General features: G+C 38.9%; 1 protein-coding gene across 1 annotated transcript in view; it reads left to right on the forward strand.

Annotated features, from left to right (window-relative positions):
* Positions 1–15,692, forward strand: part of LOC112043588 (protein vestigial) — a 38,166-nt gene that overhangs the window by 4,043 nt on the left and 18,431 nt on the right. Inside the window, exon 2 of the mRNA XM_024079072.2 lies at positions 4,697–4,852. Coding sequence (XP_023934840.1) covers positions 4,745–4,852 — 108 coding nt within the window. The 5' untranslated portion in view covers positions 4,697–4,744. The remainder of the gene's footprint in view (positions 1–4,696; positions 4,853–15,692) is intronic.

The following is a 15,692-nucleotide window of genomic DNA, read 5'->3' on the forward strand; positions in this document are numbered from 1 at the left end:
TGTACAATGCTGGTATTGTTGGATTTTTCTCGGGCATTTGATTGTATAAATATACCGCTGTTACTTTCCAAGTTATCGTATCATATCAGGTTCAGGTTTGATATCAATACAATAAATTGGTTCGATAGATATATAACGAATAGTATCAGTTCATTGAGATAGCGCAGGATAATGGCAATAAGTGCGTGTCTTCCATCACTAAAGTTTGCAGAGGTGTTCCACAGGGGTAAATTTTAGGTCCCCTTTTATTCATTTTGTACATAGCAGATATTACCAATAACATGAAAAATTGTAAATTTCACCTATATGCTGATGATTTGCAGGTATATTGTTCTTTCGAACCACACGAGTATCGACAGGCAGTTCAAAGAGTTATTAGCGACCTTTAGAGAATAACGGATTGGTCACAAAAAAACTCGTTGGTACTTAATCCCTGCAAATCTAAGCTTATAGTATTTGGTTCACAAGCTCAATTACAAAAGATTAATTTTGAATCTGCTAACGTATTTTAATAGGAACAGGTCAAAGTGTCTACATATTGTTTGAAGCTTGCCTCCATCCACTGCTAGACATACGAGTAGGCCTTTCTAAAAGCGCGCCACCACACACGCTCCGGCTCCGGCTCCGCTTGTACATTATGTTTTCTGTGCCGCTTCCTATTGTTTCTTCATAATGTTGTCGGACCATCTAGCTGAAGGGCATCCTACACTTGAAGCTTAGATAAAAAAATAGCTGGTATAGAAGCGTTTCTAGGCTTATAAAAATACTGTATCGAGCTCTAATGAGAATTAACATTGACGCTGACCACAGAAAACATATGTACAAATACTCTGACTGACTCTTAGTGAAAACTGATTGACGAAACGATCATGCCATACACTGCAACGAAAATGTAAGATTTGTAGAGGAGTTAAGTTAATAATCTAAGAACCTGCATAAGAAATGTATACCCTCATCTGTTATTTATTAGTGATAAAAAATAAATTATAGATACTTAATATTCACAGTGACACATAGCAATTAGGTTGCCTAAAACACTTTTTCATACTAAATCTAGGAAATGAATCACAGACAACAACAGTTAAATTAAGCCTAAAATAAGCTTTCATTTTACATATTAGACATACATATTATTTAACTGATGACGATATCTAATAGTATACCTATCACTGCAGCGGCCGGCAAGAGAGGCATTGATGTGACGAATGTGTGAAATCTGCTGGCCTTTTCACTAACTTTGGTATATTAGCAACCTAATATAATGATATCCCAAATAAATAACAGATGAAGGTAGATAATACAATTATTTCTTATGCCGTATCCCGTACTATAATAGGATTCACGAAGAACTCTATGATAGAGTTAGAGAATATCGTCTAAGGGCTTGTATAGAGTTGGCTTTCCATGAAATCTGCTGGCCTTTTCACTAACTTTGGTATATTGGCAACCTAATATATATGATATCCCAAATAAATAGCAGATGAAGGTAGATCATATAATTATTTCTTATGCCGTATCCCGAATTATACTTAATAGGATTCATGAAGAACACTATGATAGAGTTAGAGAATATCGTCTAAGGGCTTGTATAGAGTTGGCTTTCCACGAAATCTGCTGGCCTTTTCACTAACTTTGGTATATTAGCAACCTAATATAATGGTATCCCAAATAAATAACAGATGGGGGTAGATAATATAATTATTTCTAATGCTGTATCCCGTACTCCGTGTCATAGGATTTACGAAGAACTCTATGATAGAGTCAGAGAATATCGTCTAAGGGCTTGTATAGAGTTGGCTTTCTATGATATCTGCTGTATACATATAAGCAACCTAATATAAGTAAATGGCATCAAATGAATAATTACCGCATTTTTCATAAAGACCTTTAAATAAACGTCTATTCTTTCCTCCTTTCATTTTTATTTTAATTCCATCCAAAATCACAAAATGTCATACAGTTAGTAATTTTGATTAGTTCAGATCAGCAATAGATTATTGTTGAATACAAAAACGCGTGTTTTATGAATTACTAACAATAGCTAGTTAGTAATTTTAGTGTAGTATCCACTACAGTTTGCGAGCATTCGCTTTCGTCTACCCTAACCAACTGGCCTATTCACTAATTTAACTTAATAAATTACGGGAGACTGTCTGAGCGTCTCAAGTCATTAGATTCAATTCATCTAGCTCAAATTCCTGACGAGATAGGAACGTTAGGCGAAGCGCTCGCAGCTTGTTCAAATCTAAACGGACACATCCGCGATGCAATAAGTGATTCCACCCGGGAGGTCCCTGTCTTCAGCAGGCGCCCTCCCCTGCCCGACCTACGGGCCTTGTTAACGCGTAAGAACACTCAGTTTAGACGCCATGACGCCGAACCGACACGACGAAATGCGAGCATACTCTGGAATCTCCAGAGACGGTGCAAGCGTCGCCTGCGCCGCCTTCATGACGGACAATGGGACAAAAGGCTAAGACAGCTTGACCCATCGCACGTAGCATTCTACGGCCTGGCGAGAGCTCTCAAAGCTGAACCTGTCTCGGCAACCCCACCTCTTAAACGCCCTGGCCTCCCACCCGCGTTCGAGGACATCGATAAGGCCGAATGCATGGCTGACAGTTTAGAATCCCAGTGTACTCCAAGCACCATTTCCCTAGACCCATTTCATGTGGAGAAAGTGAATTTAGAACTCGCTTCCCTCCTCTCTCTGCCTCACGATAGAGATGAGATTCCCCCTACGGCTTGCGATGAAGTTCGTTCGGTTATCAAAGGTCTACATAAAAAAAAGGCCCCAGGTCCCGACTGTATAAGTAACAAAGCGATAAAGCTACTCCCTATGGAGATTATAAACCTACTTGTTAACATTTTCAATGTCCTCTTGTCACACTGCTCCTTCCCCAATGCGTGGAAGGAAGCCACTGTCATAGGTATTCACAAGCCGGACAAACCCCGCGATCTCCCTTCTAGCTATCGCCCTATTAGTTTACTCAACACTATTGCCAAGGTATACGAGATTATTATTCTTAACCGTTTAAAGGCTGTATGCGATGAGAAGCAACTTCTCATCAAACAACAGTTCGGATTTAGAACCCAACACTCCTGTGTACAACAAGCGCATCGCCTCACGGAGCATATTCTCACCGGCCTTACCCGGCTTCGCACTCCTATTCCAACTGGGGCCATTTTCTTCGATGTAGCAAAAGCCTTCGACCGAATATGGCACGAAGGCCTAATAGTTAAGCTTAGCAGCTTCGGCGTGCCTAGCAGACTTGTCCGATTGTTTCACAATTACCTGTCAAATTGCACCTTTCGATACCGCCTAGATGGCACTCTCTCGTCTCCCAGGCCCATCCGTGCTCTCCCCGCTTTTATATTCACTCTTTACGAGTGATATACCCACTAACCATCCAGGTGTGCACATCGCCCAGTTCGCGGATGATACCGCACTGTTTGTGACACATCCTTACCGTAGATCCATAATAGCCCGCCTCCAGAAAGCGGTATCACACTTAGCAAAGTGGTTTCGCAAATGGAGGATAGAGGTAAACCCAGAGAAGAGTGCAGCAGTGCTCTTCTCAAGGAAACTTGCACGCCATTACTTCGATTTAAAAGAGGTCTCCTTACACGGAGCACCCATCCCGTGGCAACGCACTGCCAAATACCTAGGTGTGACCTTTGATACCCGTATGAGCTTCGCGACTCACATACAGAAAGCCAGAAAAAGAGCTGCTTATGTGATGAGTCGTCTCTATCCTATGATATGTGCTAAAAGCAAATTATCCCTCCGCTCTAAGGTCACTCTCTATAAGACCTGCATCCGTCCAATAATGACCTACGCTAGTGTAGTGTTTGCCCATCGCCCAAAGGCGACCCTAAAACCCCAGGTCCTTCAGAACCGATTCATGCGTCAGGCCACGGGCGCTCCGTGGTTTGTGCGCAATAACGACCTACATAGAGACCTAGATCTCCCCACAATAGCCCAATATATGAAACAGCTCTCGAAAACTTATTTTGAGAGAGCCGCCACCCACCCCAACCCGATATCAACGCTGATTGTAGATCTAGACGCCCAAAAAACGTCCTTTACGATCCTGACGATGACATAACGAACGACAATGCTTCCCAGGCAACATAAACACAAGCTACACAGCGTCTTCGCCGGCGAAGACGAGGTCCCCGATATCTGACGTCACCCAGACGTGGGCTTTTTAACTCACGATCGCCCGGACTGATACACTCAGGCCAAAACACCCTTCCCGAACGGCCCTCTAAGTCGAGGCCCGAGTCTCAGAGGAGACGCCCTTAGAGAGTCGTTCCGCCCATCTACTTGCTTCTGCCTTCGGGTCCCATCAGGCGATGCTTCTGCACTCGCCCAAACCCCCCGGTGACGCCGCTGAGGTCCCATGAGGAGCCAACGGCACTTACGCAATCAGAAAAAAAAAAAATATTTGAACTTTATTAACATTTACTAATATTCGAGAGGTTTTAAATATAATTTTGTGTGGTTATAGTGGGTAGGTAATCTCTGGATCTACTAAACCGATTTTGAAAATTCTAATAGGCTTTTCATCATTCATCATCGACATAAGACTACATCATCTCTTACCATCAGGTGAGATTGTAGTCAAGGGCTATCTTGTAATTAATTAAAAAAAAAAAAGTTCCTTGTCTTGAAGTGTGTGTGTGTGTGCAGGCGCGGGGCGGGCGCGGCGGCGATGGCGCGCGCGCGGCGCCGGGCGGCATGGCGGTGAGCTGCCCCGAGGTGATGTACGGCGCCTACTACCCCTACCTGTACGGCCGAGGCGCCGCGCGCTCCTTCCACCACGCGCCGCACTTCCAGTACGACCGGGTGAGTGCTTACGACTACTAATTCTAAATAGGGATGATGACAGTTTTTTAAATTGTATATAAATTAAGAGTATACTAATAGTAAAGCAATTTTGTAAAAGGAACAGGGTATCTGCGATCATTACTTTCGGAGCTACAGGGATTTTAAGAGTCAGATTTGCGGCGCTGCCGCGGATCCCTGGAAAACGCCCCATGCAAAATGGCTCGAACTAATGATGTCAGAGGCATAATGTAATGATCGTTAGATTTGTATGCGCGTTCAAACAAAATTACCAATATCTTTGTTATTTATGCTTATAGTTCATTTATTAAAAAATGTCACATTTAATGTAAGGAAGCTAAAAATGTATGAATTTTCATCTAATTACGATAAAATATTTTTAATAGATTTTGAAATTTTATAATCTCATTTATTTTGCATATATCCAGACAATCTTTGCTTTTTATGTATAAATTAGTTACATTGACCCTATTTACCCGAATGTATTTTATGATACATTCGGGTATCAATCAATATATTCAAACCTAGTCATCATCCCCATTGGGAATTTGACAATTATTTCATCATCATTATCATATTAGCCGAATGACGTCCACGGCAGGACATAGGCCTTTTGTAGGGACTTCCAAACATCACGATACTGAGCCGCCTGTATCCAGCGAATGTCTGCGACTCGCTTGATGTCAGTGTTACCAACTCTCCAAAATATTTATCCCTAAAGTTGGTGTCAAAAACCCCTAAAATCGCCTTAATTATTAAGTTGTCCCCCTAAAAATATAAATTCATAGTAATTTAGAAATAATATGCTGTAATATGTTTCAAAAGTCTATATTTAATACATACAAAATACTACGTCTTTATCTGAAGATTCAGATTTTTTCAAATCATACATGTTGACAATTAACAAATTTACCAATTTTTTTTATTCAATGAAAATTGCCTCAGAGTGGTTGTAGAATAACGTATTATATGTCGTTATAAGTCGCTAGGCCAAGAAAGAAATATTAAAATTATCATCAATTTAAAAATATTAAAGAGTCAAAAAATCCCTGAAAATACCCCTAAAAATTTCAGACCCCTAAAAAAATCCAATTTCACTTATTTGCCCCCTAAATCTGGGGGGAAAACCCCTAAGTTGGGAACCCTGCTTGATGTCGTCAGTCCACCTGGTGGGGGGAGTGTAAAGTGTACTAGCACACTAGTGACTAGTGTACAACGCTTTCTAGTCCATCAGCTCTTTGAACTATGTGCCCCGCCCATTGCCACTTCTGCTTCGCAACTTGTTGAGCTATGTCGTTATATAACGTTATTATGTAGGGTAAGTCCAGGATAGATGCCCCACTTTTCGAAAATGCTAAATAACTCCGAATTTTATAATCTTAGAGCATTGCGTTCTTTGGGAGATATTAAATATATTTCTTAATGTTCTATATAATCTGAATCTTTCTGATATAGACTGTGTAAATTTTGTGTAAATTGTAATTTTATGGACCTCTAAAAAATGGGATAGACGCCTACTGTGGCGGATAGAAGACTTATCATGAAAAAACTTCTGAGGATAGGTGCCCTTAGTGGGGATTGGCGACTTAAATTGAACATTGTAATTGGTTTGTTCTGAAATCAAACAACTATATTATTATAATCAGTCTTTATGGTGTTTTATATAACTTTCATTTTCATTTCTTGGCCATCTTTGTCAAAGTTATACTTTAGCTGTAGCTTTTTAGCAAACTGGTATGCTAACTGACGTATTGCTGTTCGGTCCAGCGGAAATCCAGCTTCTCCTAATTTGAATGTAAGAGCCACGGGTCGTTTTTTGTTATTACAGCATGTTTTCATAAAACAAATAAAAATAAATGCTGGATATATAGATTTTTTTCAGTAATAATTATGCCAGACAGTAACTACAATAATATGATGCAATACAATACAAAGTAAAAGTAATTCAAATTTAAAACAACAACACATACAGTAACTTTGAAAATAAGAATTGCTGTAAACGGCAAATCTTCGTCTTAATATTTTAGATGGTATTCCTTATATTCTAGAAATCTGAATTACGCTTTTCTCTCCCTTTTTCATCTCTTCAAACGCTGCTAGCATACTGTCTTCGGTCTAGGTTACAGTACGAGGGACAACACCCTGTTTCCTTTTATATTTACGAGGCATTTTGCTCTCCTGCAACAACACAACACTTATAATAAACAGTTGGGGATAGTTGCCCTTAGGGGCATCTATCCTAATAAAAAACGGGGCAACTATACTTTTTGTAGGGGATAGATGCCCTTATCAATAAAAACAAAAGTTGAGTTTCAATTACTATAAAATCTATCACTTTACATAGGCTAATCTTCAATGCAAGCAGACAAATAGAAAAAAAAATAAAATTATAAGCGAGAGAAAAAATACACTGTTGAAAGAACTTACGAATCTTATTTTGGCGCCTTTTGTCGTCTCACCGCGGAACATTTTTACTCACACAGACGAAACGCATGCACTCCGGTCGAAATTCCTCCCGACATTAAGGTTTGCAGGGGGAGGACTCGTTACTTACAGTAAAATTTAACTCCTACAGTGCTCCTAACATAGTGAAATAAAAATCAAGTCATCTATCCCACTGGGGCATCTATCCTGGAATTACCCTAACTCGGTGTACCATTCAAATATCGGTATACCACTACATCGTTTTTCATCGTATTTTTATTTCTGCAATCATCTAACATTGTTTTTTCAACGAAATGACGAAATTATCGTCATTTTACATAAACTAAAATAAGTATAGGTACCTACTCGTGTTAGTAGCCGATAGTAACGTTATTTTAATGAAACTAGTATTTACGTAATTCCGTTGAAGTTGAATATTAGCTGATCGTAGAAACTAAAAAACTATTAGGTACTATTTCATGTAGGGAAGAGGGGCATGAAAGGGACAATTTTAAACACAGTTATGTAGCTAAAGCACAGATAACGGTTAGGTACCGGCGCAGTTTCTGGTCTACCATTCCCTCAAATCACGACCAGGGGTGTATCGATCGCGTGAGTTAGTAAATCTTGTTTTTTTTTATTCTTTACAAGTTAGCCTTTGTCTATAATCTCACCTGATGCCTGATGGTAAGTGATGCAATCTAGGATGGAAGCGGGCTAACTTGTTAGTCTAATAATGAGGTAATTAAAAAAGAAGGTAGGTATTTAGACGGATTGTATTATTAATACTAATTAAATTTAATAAAGCCGTAATTTAAAGCATATTACGATATAAAAGATAATGCAGAGTTAATATAAAAAACTAATGTACTGGTAGGTATTAACAATAAATTCAGTTTCACACCTATGTAACTAGTTTAATAAAACGCATCGCGAAAGCTGATATTGACCGAATTAAATACCGAAATAAATAATAAATTTAAGTAAGTTAAGGAATGAAACAAAATATTTCGTTTGATTTTTAAGTGAATCAAAACGAAAAGTGTCGCTAAAAGAACCCTTTTTATGTGTTGTGTGGTGGTTATGTCAATCAAATTCGCAACGCATCGCGAAAGCTGATATTGACCGAATTACCTACCGAAATAAATAATAAATTTAAGTAAGTTAAAGAATAAAAGAAAATATTTCGTTTGATTGCTAAGTGACCCAAATCGAAAAGTGTCGCTTAAAAGAACCCTTTTTGTGTTGTGTGGTGGTTGAGCAAAAAGCCTTAAGTTTTTGAGTATAGTAAGTAGCTACACCTACTTACCACGGAATAATTAATTAATTACCCGGCATGCGATTCTGTTATTTTTACCCGGGGGGGGGGGGGGGGGGTTGTTTTGTACCCGGGGCGTGTCATAAACGAACACACCTATAGTGTACACATATAGCACAATAAATAACCCACTCCTAACATAATTGGAAGTTATAATTGGACTGAAAATAAGAAATATGTTATTTTGCAGTGTTAGAAAAAATAACTTAATTTATTAATTAATTTTGATTGATTTATATAGAGTTCTAAGTTGTTTATTCTTTAGAACTAGGTACTTATTATTTTTTATTGGTACAGTTATAAAAGAAAGATTCCTTTCGAAAAAGTCTCATTTGTCATTGGTGATTTTTTGTTTTTTCGAGTAAATCGAATTTATATTAAAGGAAAATAGACTTTAATAGAGCATAGAGAAAACTTTTTTTTTTTTCTTTACAAGTTAGCCCTTGACTACAATCTCACCTGATGGTAAGTGATGATGCAGTCTAAGATGGAAGCGGGCTAACTTGTTAGGAGGAGGATGAAAATCCACACCCCTTTCGGTTACTACACGGCATCGTACCGGAAAGCTAAATCGCTTGGCGATACGTCTTTGTCGGTAGGGTGGTAATTAGCCATGGCCAAAGCCTCCCATCAGCCAGACCTGGACTAATTAAGAAAATCTTAATCTGCCCAGCCGGGGATCGAACCCAGGACCTCCGTTTTGTAAATCCACCGCGCATACCACTGCGCCACGGAGGCCGTCTAAAGTAGGTAGTAATTTGTTTAGTGCAAGGCTACAGTGCTGTAGTATTAACTAATGTTCACTCTATGTAATCGTTATTAAAATCTATCTGCATCATGCACATCGCGACCAACACACAATCAGTTTTATCGGATGTCAAGCCGTTAGCGCAGGCATGCTTATCGGATGGTGAGTGGCTAGCATTAGATGTTATCATGACATGGTGACACTGCCAAGGTGTTATGGGTCGCGACCTGATCGTAAAAGCAAAGCAGGGTCGGTGATACCCGACACCAGTCAGCCGCGGCAGATGCGCCAAATCGTCATGACTTATTCATGTATCAAACTTCCGAAAGGTGGTTCGAATATGGTCAACGACTCTGTCCGCGTCTGGCTCTTGCTCTACATACTTATATAATAAATGCGAAAGTAACTCTGTTTAAAAAGCCGTGATAGCCTGGTGGATATGACCTTTACCTTCGATTCGGAGGGCGGAGATTCGAATCCGGTCCAGGGCATGCACCTTCAACTTTTCAGTTGTATGCATTTTAAGAAATTAAATATCACGTGTCTCAAACGGTGAAGGCAAACATCGTGAGGAAACCTGCATACCTGAGAATTTTCATAACATTCTGCGTGTGTGAAATCTGCCAATCCGCATTGGGTTAGCGTGGTGGACTATTGGCCTGACCCCTCTCAATGTTAATGGGTTGGTAACGAACGAACTCTGTTATTTGCTGCTTTTTACCCCCGACGCAAAAACAGGGGTGTTATAAGTTTGACGTGTCTGCCCATAGGCGTATATAGCGGGTGGGCCGGATGGGCCAGACCCACCCTAGAATAGTCCAGTGCCCACTCTAGGATACTGAGCTATTGATTTGAAATTCTATGATGGACGCCGACATACTAATAATTTTACACTTAATATGACTCAAAATATCAAATAATAACAATTACAACTTATAATAAAGAAAAACCTTTAAGCAATAAAGATTTTGAAAAATATATTAAGACCTTTTCTGATACCTGCCATACCTAGATACAACAAAAAAAATAAGTCGAGCCGTTTCAGAGGTCTGCGATCACAAATATTGCTAACAATTTTTTTATTGAGTGTCGACTCTGTTCAGTGATATGTAGGCCGACCCCAAGAAATAATCCTAGATACGCCAATGTGCCTGTCTGTCTGTCTGTCAGTCTATTGCACCATAGCTCCTGAACGAATGAAGCGATATCAATTTAATTTTTTTTTGTATCAAAGGTGACTGACGGGCGAGTGTTCTTAGACATATATGATCAAAATCGGTTGAGCTGAAAGTTGTGGGGGGTGAAAGTGGGAAAGAACAACCGAATTTCTGCAAATATACTCGAGTGAGTGAGCGAACTATACTTGAGTGAATGCGAATATTGACCACTTGATCGAGAGTATAATTAATAATTTCATGGCATTTTATATAATTTACTAGCGGACGCCCGCGACTTCGTCCACGTGAAACTCGATGTTAACTTCCAACTACCCTAAAGTCGTAGCAGTTAGCGGTACGTCTTTGTCGGTAGAGTGGTAACTAGCCACAGCCTATGCCTACCCGACCAAATTTGAGCCGGTTTAATAAATTCAACATCCTAAACTGACCGGGCTGGGATACGAACCCATAACCTCTGTTTGTGATTCTAATTGTGACGGCCTCTGGCGCAGTTGCTAAGTCAGACCTGGACAAATTAAGAAAATCTCAATCTTCCCAGCCGGGGATCGAACCCAGGACCTCCGTCTTGTAAATCCACCGCGCATACCACTGCGCCACGGAGGCCGTTTCACGCGTTGCAGGTGTTCAAATGTAGGTAACGGTCCCGTAGGTGATTGTTACACCTATTTCTTTATCTATAACCAGCTGTTTACTTAATTCAAATCAAACATTACAAATCATCGACTTATCTCTTCATCTTTCTATCTCGATTTCATTTTATTGCTCCGTGTGACCGTGGAGCGCCTGACTTATACAAAGTGAAAATACATTATAGTGAGAACATTCAAATTCAAAATTAATTTATTTCAAGTAGCCTTAGCCACAGTTTACTGTGCCTTAACTGTGTTTAGTAGATAGGTATGTACGTTAGAGAGCCGTGATCGCCCAGTGGATATGACCTCGGCCTCCGATTCCGGAGGGTGTGTGTTCAAATCCGTCCCGGGGCATGCACCTCCAACTTTTCAGTTGTGTGCATTTTAACAAATTAAATATCACGTGTCTCAAACGGTGAAGGAAAACATCGTGAGGAAACCTGCATACATGAGAGTTTTCATAATACTCTGCGTGAGTGAAATCTGCCAATCTGCATTGGGCTAGCGTGGTGGACTATGGGCCTAACCCCTCTCATTCTCATTTTTACCCACTATGATTAATTTAAAAAATTGTATTACTGCTTGTTATGGAAGAGCGGAGTCTTCTGTCACAGGAGTTTACAACTCTTAAAAGAAGACTCTAGCCTTTTATTTTTTGTTACTGATTAATGTTACTGAAATAAACTATTTTTTTTTTTTTTTTTTTATTCTGAAAGGAGACTCGAGCTCAGTAGTGAGCCGAATATGGGTAAATAATGATGATGTACGTTGGGGTCTTAAGGTGCTGGAATGGCGACCCCGCTCTAGAAAGCGCAGTGTTGGTCGATTCCCAGCAGTTGAACTGACGACATCAAGCGTGTCGCAGGGATTCGCTAGATGCAGGCGGCTCAGGATCATGATGTTTGGAAGTCCCTAATACTAACAAAAGGCCTAAGTCCTGCAGATGACGTCTATCGGCTGATATGATGATGATGAGGAGGAAGAGGTCTAGTTTACGGTGTGTGGATTTTCATCCTCCTAACAAGTTAGCCACTTTCGATCTTAGATTGCATCACTTAATATCAGGTGAGATTGTACTCAAGGGTTAACTTATAACAAATGAAAAGAAAAGTTAAAATGGACTTTTTAAAGAACATACATAAATCCCACAAGTAGTTTAACATTAAAACTTTGTTAACTCGTGAAAGTATATTACCAAGAATATTAAACGTTATCGATATATTTTTTATTATCACACCCTTTGCTAAGCGGCTCCATAAGGTCCGTGAGTGCAAGCGGGATCGACATAGGGAAATGTATTATGGTCAGAAGAGCCAGTTGTTAATGCACTAACTATAATCACCTCGCTCAATACAATGTTGCAAGTTGCGACCGCCAGAGGAATGTCATATCATGGATAATGAGTACTTATGATGTGGGATTGACTTATTGGGTTGGTACTGCATAGCTGCACACTGCACAGTGCATCGGTATGTAGCGTTGGCATGCGCTTTGATTTGCGATCTGTACGCGACGCGACTTGACAGCCGTGACGCTCGTGAAGTTTCGTAATCATCGACGGCTATGTTCGAAGGAGCAATAGGCTACTTGCCTCTTTTGTAAACAGTATTTAAACTGAATTATGGAAGTATTATAAGCTATATTTTATTTTGTCCCGTCCACGTGAAATTTTTGCCGCCGAAACCCAACACATTAGCAAGTGACGTCATTCATAGAGATAACAGCGTGATTGTCGTTTGCAGGGATGTGATATATCACGTCACCGCAAGCGCCAATCACAAACCGATGCCTTGTAGCGAATGACGTCTCAGTTTATGATTGGCATTTGCGGTGACGTGATAAAAATACAATTTTCTTTTATAAAAATATTACAAGTACGAGATTATTTTCACAAATAAACATGTGACTAGAGTTTCTAGGCATCTAAACTGCCTATAAGCAAAAATTTTAGAATTATTGATAAAGAAAATTATACCTAGAGGCCAAATACAGTCCAATATTCAATAAAATCCCAAATTCAGAGCAAATTCAACCTTAAGGATTGAGTTTAAGGTTGAATTTGCAAATGCGACTACTTGAGTGGAGTGCCAAGAAGTTGTGTTTGGTACTCATTGAGTGGGGACGTTTTTTGGTCGCTGATTGTGCATCCTCTTTTTAATAGGAGATCGATGGACCTAAAAAAATCAAGTTTGTTGGAAAACAGCGAATAAAGATTCGTAGGTCACGACATTTTAAAGAAAATGTATCGCAATTGGATATTGTTTAATCGCAAATATTTTTTTACAGTTTATATCTTAATACACTTGTATTTAAAAAAAATAACTGTAGCAATTTAAGTCTTTGTTTGTCTAAATACACATATTTTTAAAAGACCTTTTTTTGGTTAGGTCTCACTATTTCTGAAATTTAGACCAAACCTCTCAATAAGTCTGTATAATATAGCATTTGATATTTAATTAGGGGACACTTTTGTGTCTTAAAATAGATCCAGCAGACATCAGGTATTTACGTTAGTAAAAAAAATTACACATACCTACTTACCTTATGTTTCGTATTATTTGGATGCAATTCGGATTGGTTCTTCACATTTATAAACTGACTACTACCGAAATACTGACTACTGTTTGTGTCGCTTTCAAACCGAACGCATGTAGGAAAAGGGTTGGCGTGATAGAGACCTAAATATGCGCGTACCTCCTTTTACTTGAAAAAAACGCCTATGTTTCATTAACAGACGATGAGTAGCTATGTTCGTTGTAAGTCATTCTATGACTAAAAGTCAAAACCTGAAAATTTTGGATTAGGTCTCTATAATTCTAAAGGTGCGATATATTTATTACCATTGCCAGTGACTTAGTGTAGTTTCATAGATACAAAAATGCATGCCTAACACTCAATTGGGTATCATTACCTATTATTAGCTTGTTTTAATGGCCCACTATTGCCATACCTCCCTTCTAATAGGAGAGGTGATATGAAGCAGTTTCACCACTTTGCTTAAATGTATAGGTTTTTTACGATCACTATATGATGTTAATGATATTTAATCACCGAGACCGACGGCATAATGAGGCGTCCGTATTTTGTACAACTTTTACGAACAATGCCTACCCTAGTTAACGACCTTATGCACGCCGCTGTTACATAGGTTTGTATTAAGGTAGTCAGTGCGTTTTTGCATTTATGAAGCGCACGCCATTGGGTCTAACATTTTCTTTACATTTTTTTACAACTCGTTTCGGGGAAAGATAAGAAATTATTATGCGGTAGGATATTTTATTCGCAAAGCAGCATTGCTAAGCTATGTTCCAAATCTAAATGTATAAATAATAAAAATTTCAATAAAAAAATACAACCGACTTCAAAACCAAAAAACGTACCCAGTAAACTAAAAAGCGAAAAATAACATCATAATATGTTCTACCTGCTGATCAGTATGAAGGCGGTGCTAAGCCGGTGATGTATTAATTCAAGCCATTTAGATTTTGCAGACAGTGTTGTTTCATGTGGTCATGTCAGAAATGGCTTAAATCAAGACAACACCGGCTAAGCACCGCCTTCATACTGATCAGCAGGTAGAACATATTATGATGTTATTTTTCGCTTTTTAGTTTAGTGGGTACGTTTTTTGGTTTTGAAGTCGGTTGTATTTTTTTATTAAAATTTTTATTATTTTTCCATTTTTAGTGTAAAATTTCATCTCAAACGAACATATCAGACCCCTTATGACAGTCACAATCCATCTTGGTACAAAATTCTCAGCAATACAAATTAATCAAGCCCAAGCACAAGGTAGCTATAGTACACCGTTAAGGGGTTCCCTGAATTGACCTTGGTCTTCATCATCAGATCCCTAATGACAGTCACAACCCATCTTGGTACAAAGTACTCAGCAATACGAATTAATCAAGGCCAAACACAAGGTAGTTACTGTAAACTGTTAAGGAGTTCCCTTAATTGTCCTTGGTCTTCATCACCAAACCCCTAAATGACAGTCACAACCTATCTATGTGGAAAGTTCTCATTAATACAAATTAATCAAGCCCAAACACAAGGTAACTGCTGTAAATCGCCGAGGAGTTCCCTCGTCTGTTTTATGGCTCCATCATCAGATCGATTTTAAACCTTCATGAAATTGTAGTGCTTAAAAGTACTAAATGGAAAAGTTTACGAACACACTAGACACCCATATAATTTTTGAAAGTTCCCCTCAATTTCTCCAGGATTCCATCATCAGATCTTGACATGATGGCAATGGGACCAAATGGGGACTATACCGTTTCAAACAAAAAAAGAATTTTTGAAATCGGTCCAGGCGTCTTTGAGTAATCGGTGTACATACATAAAAAAAAAAAAAATACCGACCGAATTGAGAACCTCCTCCTTTTTGAAGTCGGTTAAAAACTACTTACTAGTGTAAAAAGTAAAAAAAAATGTAATTACAAGTTCATGAGGCCTATTTGAAAATTACTTTCTTTTTAAAAATATTTGCCATACCTATATTTTTAATACGAGTACAACCAATATTCCTGTTGCCCTT

This window comes from Bicyclus anynana, chromosome 7 (assembly GCF_947172395.1).
Source record: "Bicyclus anynana chromosome 7, ilBicAnyn1.1, whole genome shotgun sequence".
NCBI classification, from domain to species: Eukaryota; Metazoa; Arthropoda; class Insecta; order Lepidoptera; family Nymphalidae; genus Bicyclus; species Bicyclus anynana.